A 13,349-nucleotide genomic window follows, 5' to 3' on the forward strand; every position below is an offset into this window, starting at 1 on the left:
ATGAATAGTGTGAGGGAGCGGATAGGGGAGGGCAAAAAGAAAGGGAGGAAAAGGAGAGAGGGAAGCCTCCCCTAATGGGGGTACACACTCTCACGCACTCACATTCCCCACTCCAGAGCTATCATATCTGCTCTGGTATCGGCCTATATTGATGCCGTGCAACAGAAACACTGAGCTGAACTTTAAGTCTATTTGCCAAGTTCACTAAGGGTGAAGTACTGTATAAATATCATCCACTGTAGACCTGATCTACAGTGTGGAGCTTGAGGTTGAGGAAGGAAATAAATGTTTGTACATTAACGTAGCATTGATTTCTACATGGTCGGAGGGGCGAGGGCATCGAGATCCTTTATTTGAAGAACATAAAGGTTACTGGTATATATGAATAATATACCAGACAAATTAATAATGCAAATTATTAATATGTTCTATATGTAATTATATGGGTGAGGGGGAGAACAATATTAAATTGTTAAAGTTACAAATCCAAGAGGAAATGTGGAAAGCAAACGGAGTATCAGAGTAAAACACTGGATGTTAAAGAAAACCCCCAGGGTTTTATCACGTTTACCTTTTACAATATCTGTCAGTGTAACAATGCAATTATCACATTGTGAGTGACCATTTACCTCTGTGGTAGCCAATGACAAAGACACAGCTGCTAACTATTGCTATTGTAGTACAGTCAGTATGCCTTGAGGAGAACAGGAAGTCGCCACACAATGCCAGAGAAGCCGGTGTTTGAAATATACATTGGCATGGCTGTTGTTAGGCCCAAAACTAAGTTTTATTTGAATTAATTTATTCATCCTTCCAAAAGATATAGTCCCGACACAACAAATCTATGGTTGCTACTTAGGCCGGCTGGTCGTTCGTTCTATCGGTTCGGTTGCCAGAGACGCAACAAAGTCGTTAAGTATTTTTGTTCTGTTTCTATGGACCCAGTCGTTTGTTCTAAATGGTTTATTGCCATACTGGCTACATTCTTATCCCTTACTAGCTAGCAAACTACGGCTAACTTACAGTCACGTCAAACAGTGCAGCCAGAATAACAACAAAGTAGCTGCATTTGTTTAAGCTGTTTTCCCGTGACATTTATTTGGATAAATCCATAACAATGACCCAATGAGGTACGATTTCACCTGGCATAGAACATGTGCTCTTTCATCAGGACACTGTTGTTCAAAAGAGATAGCCAACAACACCATCACTTCAAACTGAAGCTGGAAAGACTGCAAACTAGCTGCACTTCATTTAGTTGGACCTGTTTTCATTTTTTAAACTTGTGCTCTATATATTCTCTGCCTTCTACTCTGCTATTCATATTTACATGTATTCTTATTTCCTTCAACCTGCTCTTTCTTGTCATGAAACTACACCTAAAATCAGCAAGCTAAAATGCTCCGAGGCCAAATTCGGCGAATACATTTTCATACATTTTTGTCAATGCATTTTCTGGCTGCACTATTGTCAGGCAGAATGTAGTCTCGACAATACGCATCACATTTCTTCACACAGTTCTCTCCGACATCTCACCAGTCACCATCCAAACTCAAATGGATCACAAACCGTGCCAAGAACCGTCGTGAACCCTGCCAAAGATTTGTGAACACTGGCTAGTGGAAAAGCTGCCCCACACACTCTCCGCTCTTCCAAATTTAACATGACATCATCCAGGGGGAGCTCTGGTTGGAGTTGGCTGAAGTTTCCACTTCCTTCCTTCCTCCTTCCTGCCAGCCTGCTGAGTTAAGGGCTTGGCATTGGCTCCTTCTCTCGCAATAATTGAAGTCCTAAATAAGTGCATAAATAAATGCAGATGGGGAAGTTGTGCGACTTGTGATTCAGGGACTTCGGCTCTCAAAGCCAGTCTTAATGAAGAAGATGTTAGACTCGCAGGCCTCTGAAACCTGCAGTGTCTCTCTGAGTTAGTCCCTGGATGTGTCCCAGATGGCATCCTATTCCCTATATAGTGTACAATCTGTGTCACGTTTAATAATATGCGTCACTTCTCCTGGCACTGAGATATACCATATTCAAACGCATTACGCTTTCAACTGTTTTGGAAGACTTCGATAACATCTTGATAGCGTCTTCAAATCCTCCCAATTCCTGGGCACCCAAACCAGCACCTTCTGTTAAGCATTCTGTGGACAAATTGCTTCGATGTAAAAAAAAACAAAAAAAAACAAGCATCCCATGAATTAGGCTAAACTGAACCAAATAGAATGAAGGGCAGTCAGTGACAGTGATATTTCTCAATCTCCACTAGTGCATCTCTATTTAATGTGGTGATGTGACAGAGCCTGCATCCTAAATGGCACCCTATTCCTAGTGCAGAGCCCTATTGGCCCTGGTCAAAAGTAGTGGACTACATTGGGAATAGCGGGCCATTTGGGCCACAGTAGGGACTCTAGCCTCTCTGTAATGAGCTCATGAAACTATATGGGCCTCATTTCCTGTTCGAGAGAAGTCACTAATCAGCCACTGCAAAGTAACACGCACAAGTCCATAAACTTTTATGTCTTTCCCGTGCCATTGCGTCCCCTCAGCGATTAATTGTCAAGGGAGGGCTAGGTTCATTACTAAAACAGCAATCTAGCCTTGTTAAGAAATAAATACATATGAATAAACAAATTCACCGCCGTTGAAGTCAGTCAATTTGGAAAAGCGGCGATTGGAGATTGGACAATTTGAGAAGCGTTAACATCGTTGTAATGAAATCGGTTAGACTCACAGACCCGGAGAAAACTGTTTTATTGTATGTTATTGCATCTGGCTTTTTTTCTCTCCTTTTCCCTCAAGCTTTTTTTTTTATATGAATAAATTAAAGTTATTGTGTTTGGTCACAGGTGTGTAACCAACGTCATGTTCTGGCATGTTCTAGAAACAATGTATGAGAGAAACAAGTGGTGAAGATGGGAAATCGATGGTACGTTGCACACGTTGTATTTCCATTGTATATTTAATGCACTGTAAGATCAATGGCGCTGCATATTTAAACGTGTACTTGTCACCGTATCTTCGATCATTTTGATCGGCAAAGGTGGCCTTCACCCATTACCGGCGCACTGGAAGGAAAATACCCAAGGGCTTAACATTGTTTCTTCTTTTCAATTCCCTCGTTCAGTGGTAAGCAATAGCCCAGATAAGGCATATTATAACTACTGCCGGTGCAATTCAATATAATGGCGTGGTTTATTGGAAAGCGAGCGTGCATTACACATTAACTCCATACAGCCGCTAAGTAATAAGCATTGGGGCTGAAAACGCTGGGATTTAAATTGAGTTTAATTTAAAAAGCCTCTCTCCTTGAAGAGTCAAAGGGGTTGAACACACAAACCATCACCATTTGGTTCCACTTCAGTTCAGACCTAATACGTTCTTAGGAAGCGTAAAAATGGTTGCCTGTTGACCACAAACACTAAATCTAAATGTGTCGTATCCTAACAGTGTAGGTGTGGGGAAGTGTGCTTCTGCTTCCTGTTTTCTCCCGACCCGTGTGACTTGAGTGCAGGCGTGTGTGCATATTGAATCACGATTGTTTTCATTTTTTCCCGACGGCCGGTGATTTGTGTGTCTGAGGTCTATCATCATCCCTCCCTCTGAATGCTTCTGTTGTGGATTTACAACCTAGTGCTCGTAACCTGACTGAGATTGACATACAGCTCGCTTGGCCCGCTCCTCAGCCCAACTCCCCACCACCCCACCCGCAGCTCAGCATCCCAAATGCCCTCTGTCTCTACACTGTCCCCATAGAATAACCAGGGAACCCTTTTGGGTTCATGTAGAAACCTCTGTGGAAAGGGTTCTACCTGGAACCAAAAAGGGGTTTTCAAAGGGTTCTCTTATGGAGAAAATCGAAGAACCCTTTTAGGTGCTAGATATAAACTTTTTTTTCTATGAGTGTATCCTCAAATTAAGACGGAAGTTGTGATTAATATTTACTCCCAACCCCCAACACCCCTCTTCCTCCTCACCTCTTCCCCCACACCAGACTCTTTTATCTCCAAGCCCTGAGACTAAAAACATTTAAAGTCATTTTGATTCTTAGCAATGGCACAAATTAGTGGCCAGCACATTGGCAAAACTATTTAGCCGGAGAGAGAGAGAAAAGTGATTCAATTAATAATTCATGGGTTGTTAGCTAGTCATTTCTCCACCGGCCACCGGAAGCGCCAGTGCGAGAGGAGGTAAAAAAGGGGCACCCGAGCACAGGGCGATGTGATTTGATTTCACAGACATTAGAGGGGGAAATTAGGGTATTCTGCATAAACACAGAGAGATGAAGAGTTGAGAGGGGGCAACGTGAGGCAGGCCTGAAGATAAAATAGACTAGTTTTCTCCTCTTTTCTCTCCCTCTCCAGGCACTCTGAAGCAAAGCATGTTTTATTTTTCTGTGATGTCTTGGCCACTGTTAAAGGAGATAAAGAGCGAGAGAGAAAGAGAAAGAGAAAGAGAAAGAGAAAGAGAAAGAGAGAGAGCGAGAGCGAGATAGAGAGAGAGGGGGAAGAGAGAGGGGGAGAGAGAGAGAGAGATGTGTTATTATATTAATTGCTGTGCACCAGCAGCAGAGAGCCAGCACCTGAATGATGATCACAGGATCAAATAGAGAGGGAATATCAGAAAAGAGGAGGAGAAGAGATGAGAATGCTGCCCCATTGCCCACGCTTACCTAGGGTGCTGCCACAGACCTTGGCTGACATGCACACACGAGCACACAAACACATTAGCACACACATACTGTACACAAAGAGACAGAGTATTAAGAGTTCAGCCTCTGCCATCGACATGGTCGATGAACAAACCCAATCTAAGACTAGCACTCAAACACACACACACACTCACACACACAGAGCATACAAAGAACAAGGCAAACAGCTCCTATGTTGACTCTCCCCTCTTCATTTGTCTTATGGCCCGGCTGAGATCTGGGGAGATTTTTAAGGCGATGGCTGCGGTCGCCACGGCGATCCACGCAGCCGCCGCCAGGCCTGCTGGGAGTTCATTATGGCCTCATTACCCCTGCCATTTGCCATGCCCGTGACAACAGTGGCAGGCGGCGGGCGACAGGAAGGGCTGTTTAAATGAGGGAGAGATGTCACCCCGCTCTCCAAAGCACCTATTCAGACAAGAGCTATCTGACCCCAGGACGTTTAAAAAGGTTAGTGGTTTGTTTGCACCCTGGGTATAAAACACATGGCTATTTGTTACAGATACAGGCCTGCATTGTTCTCTCCCTTCCCTCTAACTCTGTCTCTCTTACCCCTCTATCCCTCTTTTCTCTCTTACTCCGTTCATTCTCTCTTACCCCTTTTCTCTTCCTCTCTCTCCCGCTGCCTTACCCCTCGCTACCCTCTTTCATTCACCCCCCACACACACACACACTGTATTCACATTTGGGCCAAGCTATTGATTAGTGGAAGCGGCTACCGTTGTCTCTGGAGAGGAAAACAATGCTAGGCCAAACCACTCAATCCACCTTAAGCGCTTCATTTTCCTAATCGCAGTGGGTTCCTGCAAGCGGAACAGACACACACAAACACGCACGGAGGTCGCAGCTAAACATTGAACTAACCGTTTCACATAGATAATGACACATCTATTATCTACAGGTCGAACTAACCCTCTAGAATCAAAGGGAAAAACCCATGATCTAAAAGAAGGCACTTAGCCCAGCTAGAGCATCTCTAGCCAATACAATCAGCTGTTGTTGATACATTTTGGAGGGAAAATGGCTGACTCAAGGTTACATTTGCTGGATGGAAGTGTCACACACACACAAGTGCGTCACGTGCACACACACACACACACAAACAACACTTAGAAAGTGTGATTTTGTGTTGTGCCTCTTGGCCATACCCATCTCCCACAGTACAATATAATTATCCTCCACTGCTCTCCAGCTCCTGTGTGTCCTACTGCACCTTGGGAGCCAAGAGGAGCTGTCGTAATGAAACAGAGTGCAATCAAGCTGGCAGAGACCAGCCGGAGGAGGAAACAGCAGGACAAATCACTGGTTAATTACAGAGTGTCTAATGCTTAGTCCAGAGCCTCAGCCCGGGCTCCAAGCCTCCCAACTACCCCCAGATTCAAGATTCGTCTGTGGGCTTCTCCATCTCCTTTAGATGGGCATAGCTGCTAATGCTAATTCTAAAACCCTGGTCTTTTGGCTCCTCCACCAGATGGGTGGCTAGCCACTAATGCTAATGCAGCTAGCAACAATACCAGGTTCCAGTTGCTAATGGTAACGCTAATCCCCCAGTACCAGGTTCCAGCTCAGGGAGGCCTGCCATGCTGGTAATGGCCCACGAGAGCGTGCCAGCGACAACCCAGCAGCTGGTAGGGAGTGATGGACGGACGGGTGGCAAACAACCAACCAACGAGCAGAGAGGCATTGCTCTTCCTCTTCCTTCCTAGCATAAAGGCGGGTTCCTAATCGCACCCCACTGCCAGCAGAGGCTCCCTTCATCTTTCCACCCTTTCTTCCCTTCCTCTATCATTGGCCCTGCACCCACAGTGCACTTCCTCCCCTTTCAACAGTGGTCCATATGCAATGGAATAGAATAGGGCCAACTGGATGAGTCAACCTCCTTTCCTCCTTGGTCACCTCCATCTCTCTCAGAGGGATGTCTGTATGTGCTGACGTCCATGGGCTTGGCCCAGTCACCAGGCACCAGTCACCAGCCAGCTAGCCATTAAGCCAGGTTCAGATCAGCCTTAATCGATATGGTGCACAACAGCAGCCTCATGTCTCTCTGTGAGGAGGACAACACACACACACACACACTCCTCTGAACAGCTGCACACTAGGTGATACCGCCAAGCCTCTGACAAAGATAATGTACAAAATGGCCACCCTTCGTGGCTGGCTGGAGTGTGGTGGGATGGCTCGGAAAGAGATGATTTAGTTGTTGCGCGGCAAATTCATTCTGTGATGCGGGGCTGTATTCATAAGGCCAAATGTAACAAGTCACAGTCTATTTATCCCTTTCTCTCATGAAAATAACAAATACATAGCGGATAGCGATATTTACATTTGAATAACATAATTTTTTCCCTCTGTGTTTCTCTCACAACATCGACGACGCTTTGATCTTTGTTTGAATATGGATCAGCTTTTTGGATCAGGGTTCCGGGCAAATTCTCACGAGGCATCTCTCACAGCCATTCACAGCCGTTCTGTGCCCCTGCTTTCCATTCAAAGACTCTTGTAAACCACACTCAACCATTTTATGTTTTTTATTGTATTGTCAAAGGACATTGCACTGGGAGCGAAACATTTGTTTACACAAAATCAATATCAGCACACTCATTCATTTCAAAAGACAAAACCACAAACACAAGGGCATCTGGCACATACATACAAATAACTGCTAACGACAAAACGAGTTAGTTCAAACTGCTGACGATAAAAACAAGTTCAAACTGCGAACAACAAAGTGAGTTAGTTCAAACTGCTGACGACAAAGTGAGTTAGTTCAAACTGCTGACGACAAAGTGAGTTAGTTCAAACTGCTGACGACAAAGTGAGTTAGTTCAAACTGTTGATGACACAGTGAGTTAGTTCAAACTGTTAACGACAAAGTGAGTTAGTTCAAACTGCTGACGACAAAGTGAGTTAGTTCAAACTGCTGACGACAAAGTGAGTTAGTTCAAACTGCTGATGACACAGTGAGTTAGTTCAAACTGCTGATGACACAGTGAGTTAGTTCAAACTGCTGACGACAAAGTGAGTTAGTTCAAACTGCTGACGACAAAGTGAGTTAGTTCAAACTGCTGATGACACAGTGAGTTAGTTCAAACTGCTGACGACAAAGTGAGTTAGTTCAAACTGCTGACGACAAAGTGAGTTAGTTCAAACTGCTGACGACAAAGCGAGTTAGTTCAAACTGCTGACGACAAAGCGAGTTAGTTCAAACTGCTGACGACAAAGTGAGTTAGTTCAAACTGCTAACGACAAAGTGAGTTAGTTCAAACTGCTGACGACACAGCGAGTTAGTTCAAACTGCTGACGACACAGCGAGTTAGTTCAAACTGTTAACGACAAAGTGAGTTCAATCCAATGACAGAGAGTATTCCCTGAGTCACGCAGCAGCTCTCTGTGAGAAAGAAAACAGGCACAGCAAATAGAGGAATAGAAAAACATCCATAACATAGATAACGCTGAGAAAGCTCGCTATCCGTTACTTGCCGAGGACTCTCCCGGGACCGGTTTAATCGCTGAGATTGGTGAGACAGATCACCATGATAAAGGTATCTTGGACCGCAAGCATCTAGAGATAAGAGCCCATGGGTTTGTCAGAAACAGCTAGTAGTGCGTTGGCTGGGGCTACATGTGTTCTGGTACCCCGCCTACTTACTTACTAGCAACTAACACCCCTCTATTTCTTATCAGAGACCCATACAGGGCCCTCAGATCTAGAGAGCGTTCAGAGGCACTGACCAGAAAGAGAGAGAGAGAGAGGGAGAGAGAGAAATAGAGAATGCTGGTAAGAGGTGGATAGGGGGATGGATAGAGACAGAGATGGAGATATAGAGTTAGAAAGAGAGAGAGAGAGCAAGAACAACCAGGAAATGGGACAGAGATATCAGGGAGAGCAAGACATAGAGAGCAACACTGTAGAGAGAGAGAGAGAGAATGAGAGAGAGGGTGGGTGGGTGGTTGGAGCAAGGGAGAGACAGAGAGATGGCGTATAATGTGTGAATTGAATAAGGCTGTATAGTTTCTTTCTCGTGTGTAACCTTGGCAACACAACAGGGATGGCATCCCACATCTGCCCAAACTTCCACACAACCACAGACAGCAACACTGCAGAGAAAGAGGGAGAGAGATTGTTTATTTCACTTTTGTTTATTATCTATTTCACTTGCTTTGGCAATGTAAACATATGTGTTTCATGCTAATAAAGCCATTCAATTGAAATTGAATTGAATTGAATTGAGAGAGAGAGAGAGAGAGAGAGAGAGAGATATACAAAGGTTGAGAAAGTGTGTAAAAGCTGAACAAGTTTCATACAGCGCTAGTGTGGTGGTGATGTGTGTGTGTGTGTGTGTGTGCGTGCGTCTGTGTGTGTATGTGTGTGTCACTGTGTAAGCGGGCAGCATGCTGCGCTGTAATGGTATCCGACAGGGCGTTGGATCCCAGGGGCCTGTCCACAGCAGCCTCTCCACAGCTCTTTGCTGCTCTCAATCCCAGCCACCAGTGCAGCTGTTTCAATAAAGGTGTCCACGGCAGAGTGAGACCCACGGCCCGCCTGATGGATCAGATGTGACAGCATGGCCAACAACTTATCTCTGCCTCTGTCGCTCTCCCTGCTGTGTGTCTCTTTCTATTGCTATGTCCCTATTCCTTTTATCGCTGCCTCTGTCTCTCTCCCTGCCTGTCTTTGCTCTAGAGAGAGGGAGAGAGAAATAGAGCGATAGAGACTGAGTGAGTGAGTGACTGAGTGAGAGAGAGAGAGAGAGAGAGAGAGAGAGAGAGAGATAGAGAGAGAGAGAGAGAGAGAGAGAGAGAGAGAGAGAGAGAGAGAGAGAGAGAGAGAGAGAGAGAGAGAGAGAGAGGGGTTGTTTTGGGGAGGAGAACATTCATCATGACACACATATAACATATACCATACATTTTTCCTCAATGGCAGACAAAAGGTAAATCATTATTTGAGTGCTATCTGGGGCGGATTACTCGGGGTTTACCAGGAATTTGATCACCCGCCCCGTAACGCGGTGCGGCAGTTTGAGCATCACGCCAAAAGATTATTAGACATCCATTATCTCCCATCGCACGGGATCACCACACAATTATTAAAGAGAGCCTGTCCCAAGAGATTTGAGCGAGTGGTTGGACCAAACCGCAGCATGCTAGAGTAGCCGCAGCAAAATAATTATATTGTACTTTGTTTCCTCCTAAAAATAAAGCACACCTTATTTGGCATACAGAAGAAGAAGGAAAAAAAATGTTGGGCATGGCTCCAAAACTCAGCACACCTGTATGGGTTCAGTCCCAAACGGAACCCTATGCCCTACATAGTACACTACTTTTGACTGGAGTCCTATTGGCCCTTTTCAAAAGTTTATGCACCATAAAGGGAATAGAATCCATTTGGGGCGGAACCGATGACCCATGTTTCTCGTTGGACATTGCCAAGAGAAGGTGTGACACAAAGCAACGGTTGAGAGTTAGAAGGATATCGAGAGGAGCTCGGTGGACAAGCCGGTGTCTGAACATGAAACGGGCTCGCCCTTGAGATCACGGCGCCAAATGTGTCTGGTTTAGTGAAAGAGAGCAGTGATTGAACTAAAAAAAACACTCCTGGCACCTGCATGTTACTGCTATGACCAAGAGCACTCACTAGGATATAACTGGTTATCTATGAGCCAGTGTGCACTGTGGATAAACTTTTTATTTGGCTTTCCATTGGAATACGAAGTGCTTTGTCTCTATGTTTGATCTGGATCACGTAACAAAAGTGGTCCTCTGCTCCTCACGTCCGATTGATGACTTGCCAGGACAGAGACTGAAATGCTCTTTTGTCGTCTTACAAACGTGAGTATGGAAATCCAAAATTGAGATCGTTCGTACGTGAAAAGGGGTAGCGCGTCACATCCAAGTGATGACTTGACAACAACAAAAAGGGGAGGGAAGAGAAAATGACAAGATGAAAATGCTGTTTTCTTGTATTAAATCCTATGCTTCTCCGTCTCCCATGCAGTGATCGGCTGGGCTTTTCATCAGACAGCGAGGCAGTCTAGCAGAAACAATGGTTGACCTGTGGAAGAGGGGGCGAGGCGAGCAGGGATTAGTATAAAATTGCACCCTATTTCTTATTTAGCTCACAATTTTTGAGCAGGGCCCAAAAAGCCATTTGGGACACAGACCCAGAGAACCAAAGCTCAGAGCCAGTCCTGGATACAGAGACCTGCATGAGACAGGAACGTGCCCAGGCAGTAGCCTCAGCAGCCAGCCCCCCTCTCTCTCTCTCTCTTTACCTCTACTCTCGTACTCACTCGCTGTCTTCCTGCCTGGGCTCTCTCTTTCTTTCTCCCTACATCTTTCTCTCTCTCTTGCTCCACCTTGTCTCTCTCTCTGTCTCTCTCTTGCTCCACCTTCTCTCTGTCTCTCTCTCTCTTGCTCCACCTTCTCTCTCTCTCTCTCGCTCCACCTTCTCTCTGTCTCTCTCTGTCTCTCTCTCTTGCTCCAACTTCTCTCTGTCTCTCTCTGTCTCTCTCTCTCTTGCTCCACCTTCTCTCTGTCTCTCTCTCTCTCTTGCTCCACCTTCTCTCTGTCTCTCTCTCTCTTGCTCCACCTTCTCTCTGTCTCTCTCTCTCTCTGTCTCTCTCTCTCTCTGTCTCTCTCTCTTGCTCCACCTTCTCTCTGTCTCTCTCTCTCTCTTGCTCCACCTTCTCTCTGTCTCTCTCTCTCTCTGTCTCTCTCTCTCTCTGTCTCTCTCTCTTGCTCCACCTTCTCTCTCTCTGTCTCTCTCTCTGTCTCTCTCTCTCTCTCTCTCTCTCTGTCTCTCTCTCTGTCTCTCTCTCTGCCTCTCTCTCTGTCTCTCTCTGTCTCTCTCTCTCTCTCTCTCTCTCTCTGCATTCTTGCTACATCACCGGGTTATAAGCACATTCTCTCCAGGGCCCAGGCAAGCTGATTTGAGGCGTGAAGCCACCACCTTTCATTTTAATGTAATAAAATATTGAGGACAGGGTATCCAAAGACCAGATCCCGATCCCAGCCGCAGAAAGAATGGCCTGTTGTCGCCAGGGCCCTTTCAATTCAATTCAATTTGCTTTATTGGCATGACGTAACAATGTACATATTGCCAAAGCTTATTTTGGATATATACAATATAAATAATAACAGTAACAACAGTAACAACAATAACCAAGGGTCAAAATAACCATACATTGAACAATAACAATAAGCATACAGTAGAGGACATGTGCAGGTTGATTGGTCTGTCAGACACTGTCCCTCATCTTATGACAGGCAGCAATGTAGTGCGCTGCCAACCCTCTCTCTCTCTCTCTCTCTTTCTCTCTCTCTCTCTCTCTCTCTCTCTCTCTCTCTCTCTCTCTCTCTCTCTCTCTCTCAATTTCAATTTCAATTCAATGTCAATTTAAGGGCTTTATTGGCATGGGAAACACATGTTAACATTGCCAAAGCAAGTGAACTCTCTCTCTCTCCCTCTCTAAATCACACAAGAGCTGTAGTTATTTCACTAAGGCTGAGGATTAGCGTTAGGACTCCATTCCCCCCCCTTTCTCCCTCCCTCTCTGTCTATCTTCATCCCTCTCTCTCTTTGACCACCTCTCCTCTTTGAGCCCCAGCAGCAATCACACAAAGAGCCATTTTCTGTGGAGACACATCTCTCTCAGCCACAAAGCTGCAGGGATTTATGGTTAAACCGGTTTCGAGTTCTTATCTGGACATGTGGGCATGTGGAGGAAGGCAAGGGAAAACCTCTCGAGTGCCTTGTCGATTTGCGTCGGAACAGGTAAACACGTAGGCCTAGACACAGAGCCGTGTTGACACAAATATAATACCGTATTGCTATGATGAAACAGGAACAATACACCTCTCTACACCTGTGCTAGCCTAATAGCAGTCTCAGTGACATTTCTTGCCTGCTTTCTTCCTAGCTGCCTTGCCATAATATCAGAACTACCATGAGAATATATGAGAGCTGTGGAAGAGAAGGGGCCTTAGTGGCAGTTTTTACCCAGTCTCCCCTCTCCGTGTCTAAGCTAGCATGAGCTGAGCCTTCCCCGGACCTGGACATGGTTGATAAGAGCACTGGGGGCTTCTGCTCTGAGAAATCTAGAGTCCTGTTCTACAACACAGGAGCACGGCTCCACAGACACCTCGTCTGCATCCCACATGGCACCCTATGTAGGGCTCTCATCAAAAGCAGTGCACTACATAGGGAATAGGGTGCCATTTCGGACACAGCTGTCCCCTGGCTGGCCTAGGCTTTGATGTCTGTGGAATAAATCATGCAGGGAACTTGCCCGGGCTGTCAACCTGACGAAGCGGCACTGAGCGGAACCGAGGGGTCCACACGGGGGGCCAAGGTGACCACGCCACAGTCACGTCAATGTCCAGGCAACAGATGACTTTTGACACACTAAAAGTGAGAGATAGATGCGGCTTGTGATTTTACAAATGTGTTGGATCCATTTGCAGTTGATTTTTTTTATTTTGTGTGTCATTTTGTAGTCACCTTTTTTGTAAATAAGAATATTTCTGATCACTTCTACATTAATGTGGATGCTACCATGATTATGCCCCCAAAACACGCTAACCGCTCACCATTTCCAATAACAAGGGAGGTTAGCATTTGAAATCTTGGGCAGTTTCT

At 45.5% G+C, this 13,349-nt stretch overlaps 1 protein-coding gene across 2 annotated transcripts in view; it reads right to left on the reverse strand.

The window, feature by feature from the left end:
• Positions 1–13,349, reverse strand: part of LOC139578900 (catenin alpha-2-like) — a 707,491-nt gene that overhangs the window by 250,792 nt on the left and 443,350 nt on the right. Inside the window, exon 8 of one of the 2 annotated variants that reach the window (XM_071407029.1) lies at positions 8,819–10,763. The exons of the other annotated variant lie outside the window; for it this stretch is intronic. Within the exon in view, the coding sequence (XP_071263130.1) occupies positions 10,743–10,763 (21 nt within the window). The 3' untranslated portion in view covers positions 8,819–10,742. Of the gene's footprint in view, positions 1–8,818; positions 10,764–13,349 lie in introns of those variants that run through there. 2 annotated transcript variants of the gene reach the window in all.

Source organism: Salvelinus alpinus, chromosome 6, assembly GCF_045679555.1.
Source record: "Salvelinus alpinus chromosome 6, SLU_Salpinus.1, whole genome shotgun sequence".
NCBI classification, from domain to species: Eukaryota; Metazoa; Chordata; class Actinopteri; order Salmoniformes; family Salmonidae; genus Salvelinus; species Salvelinus alpinus.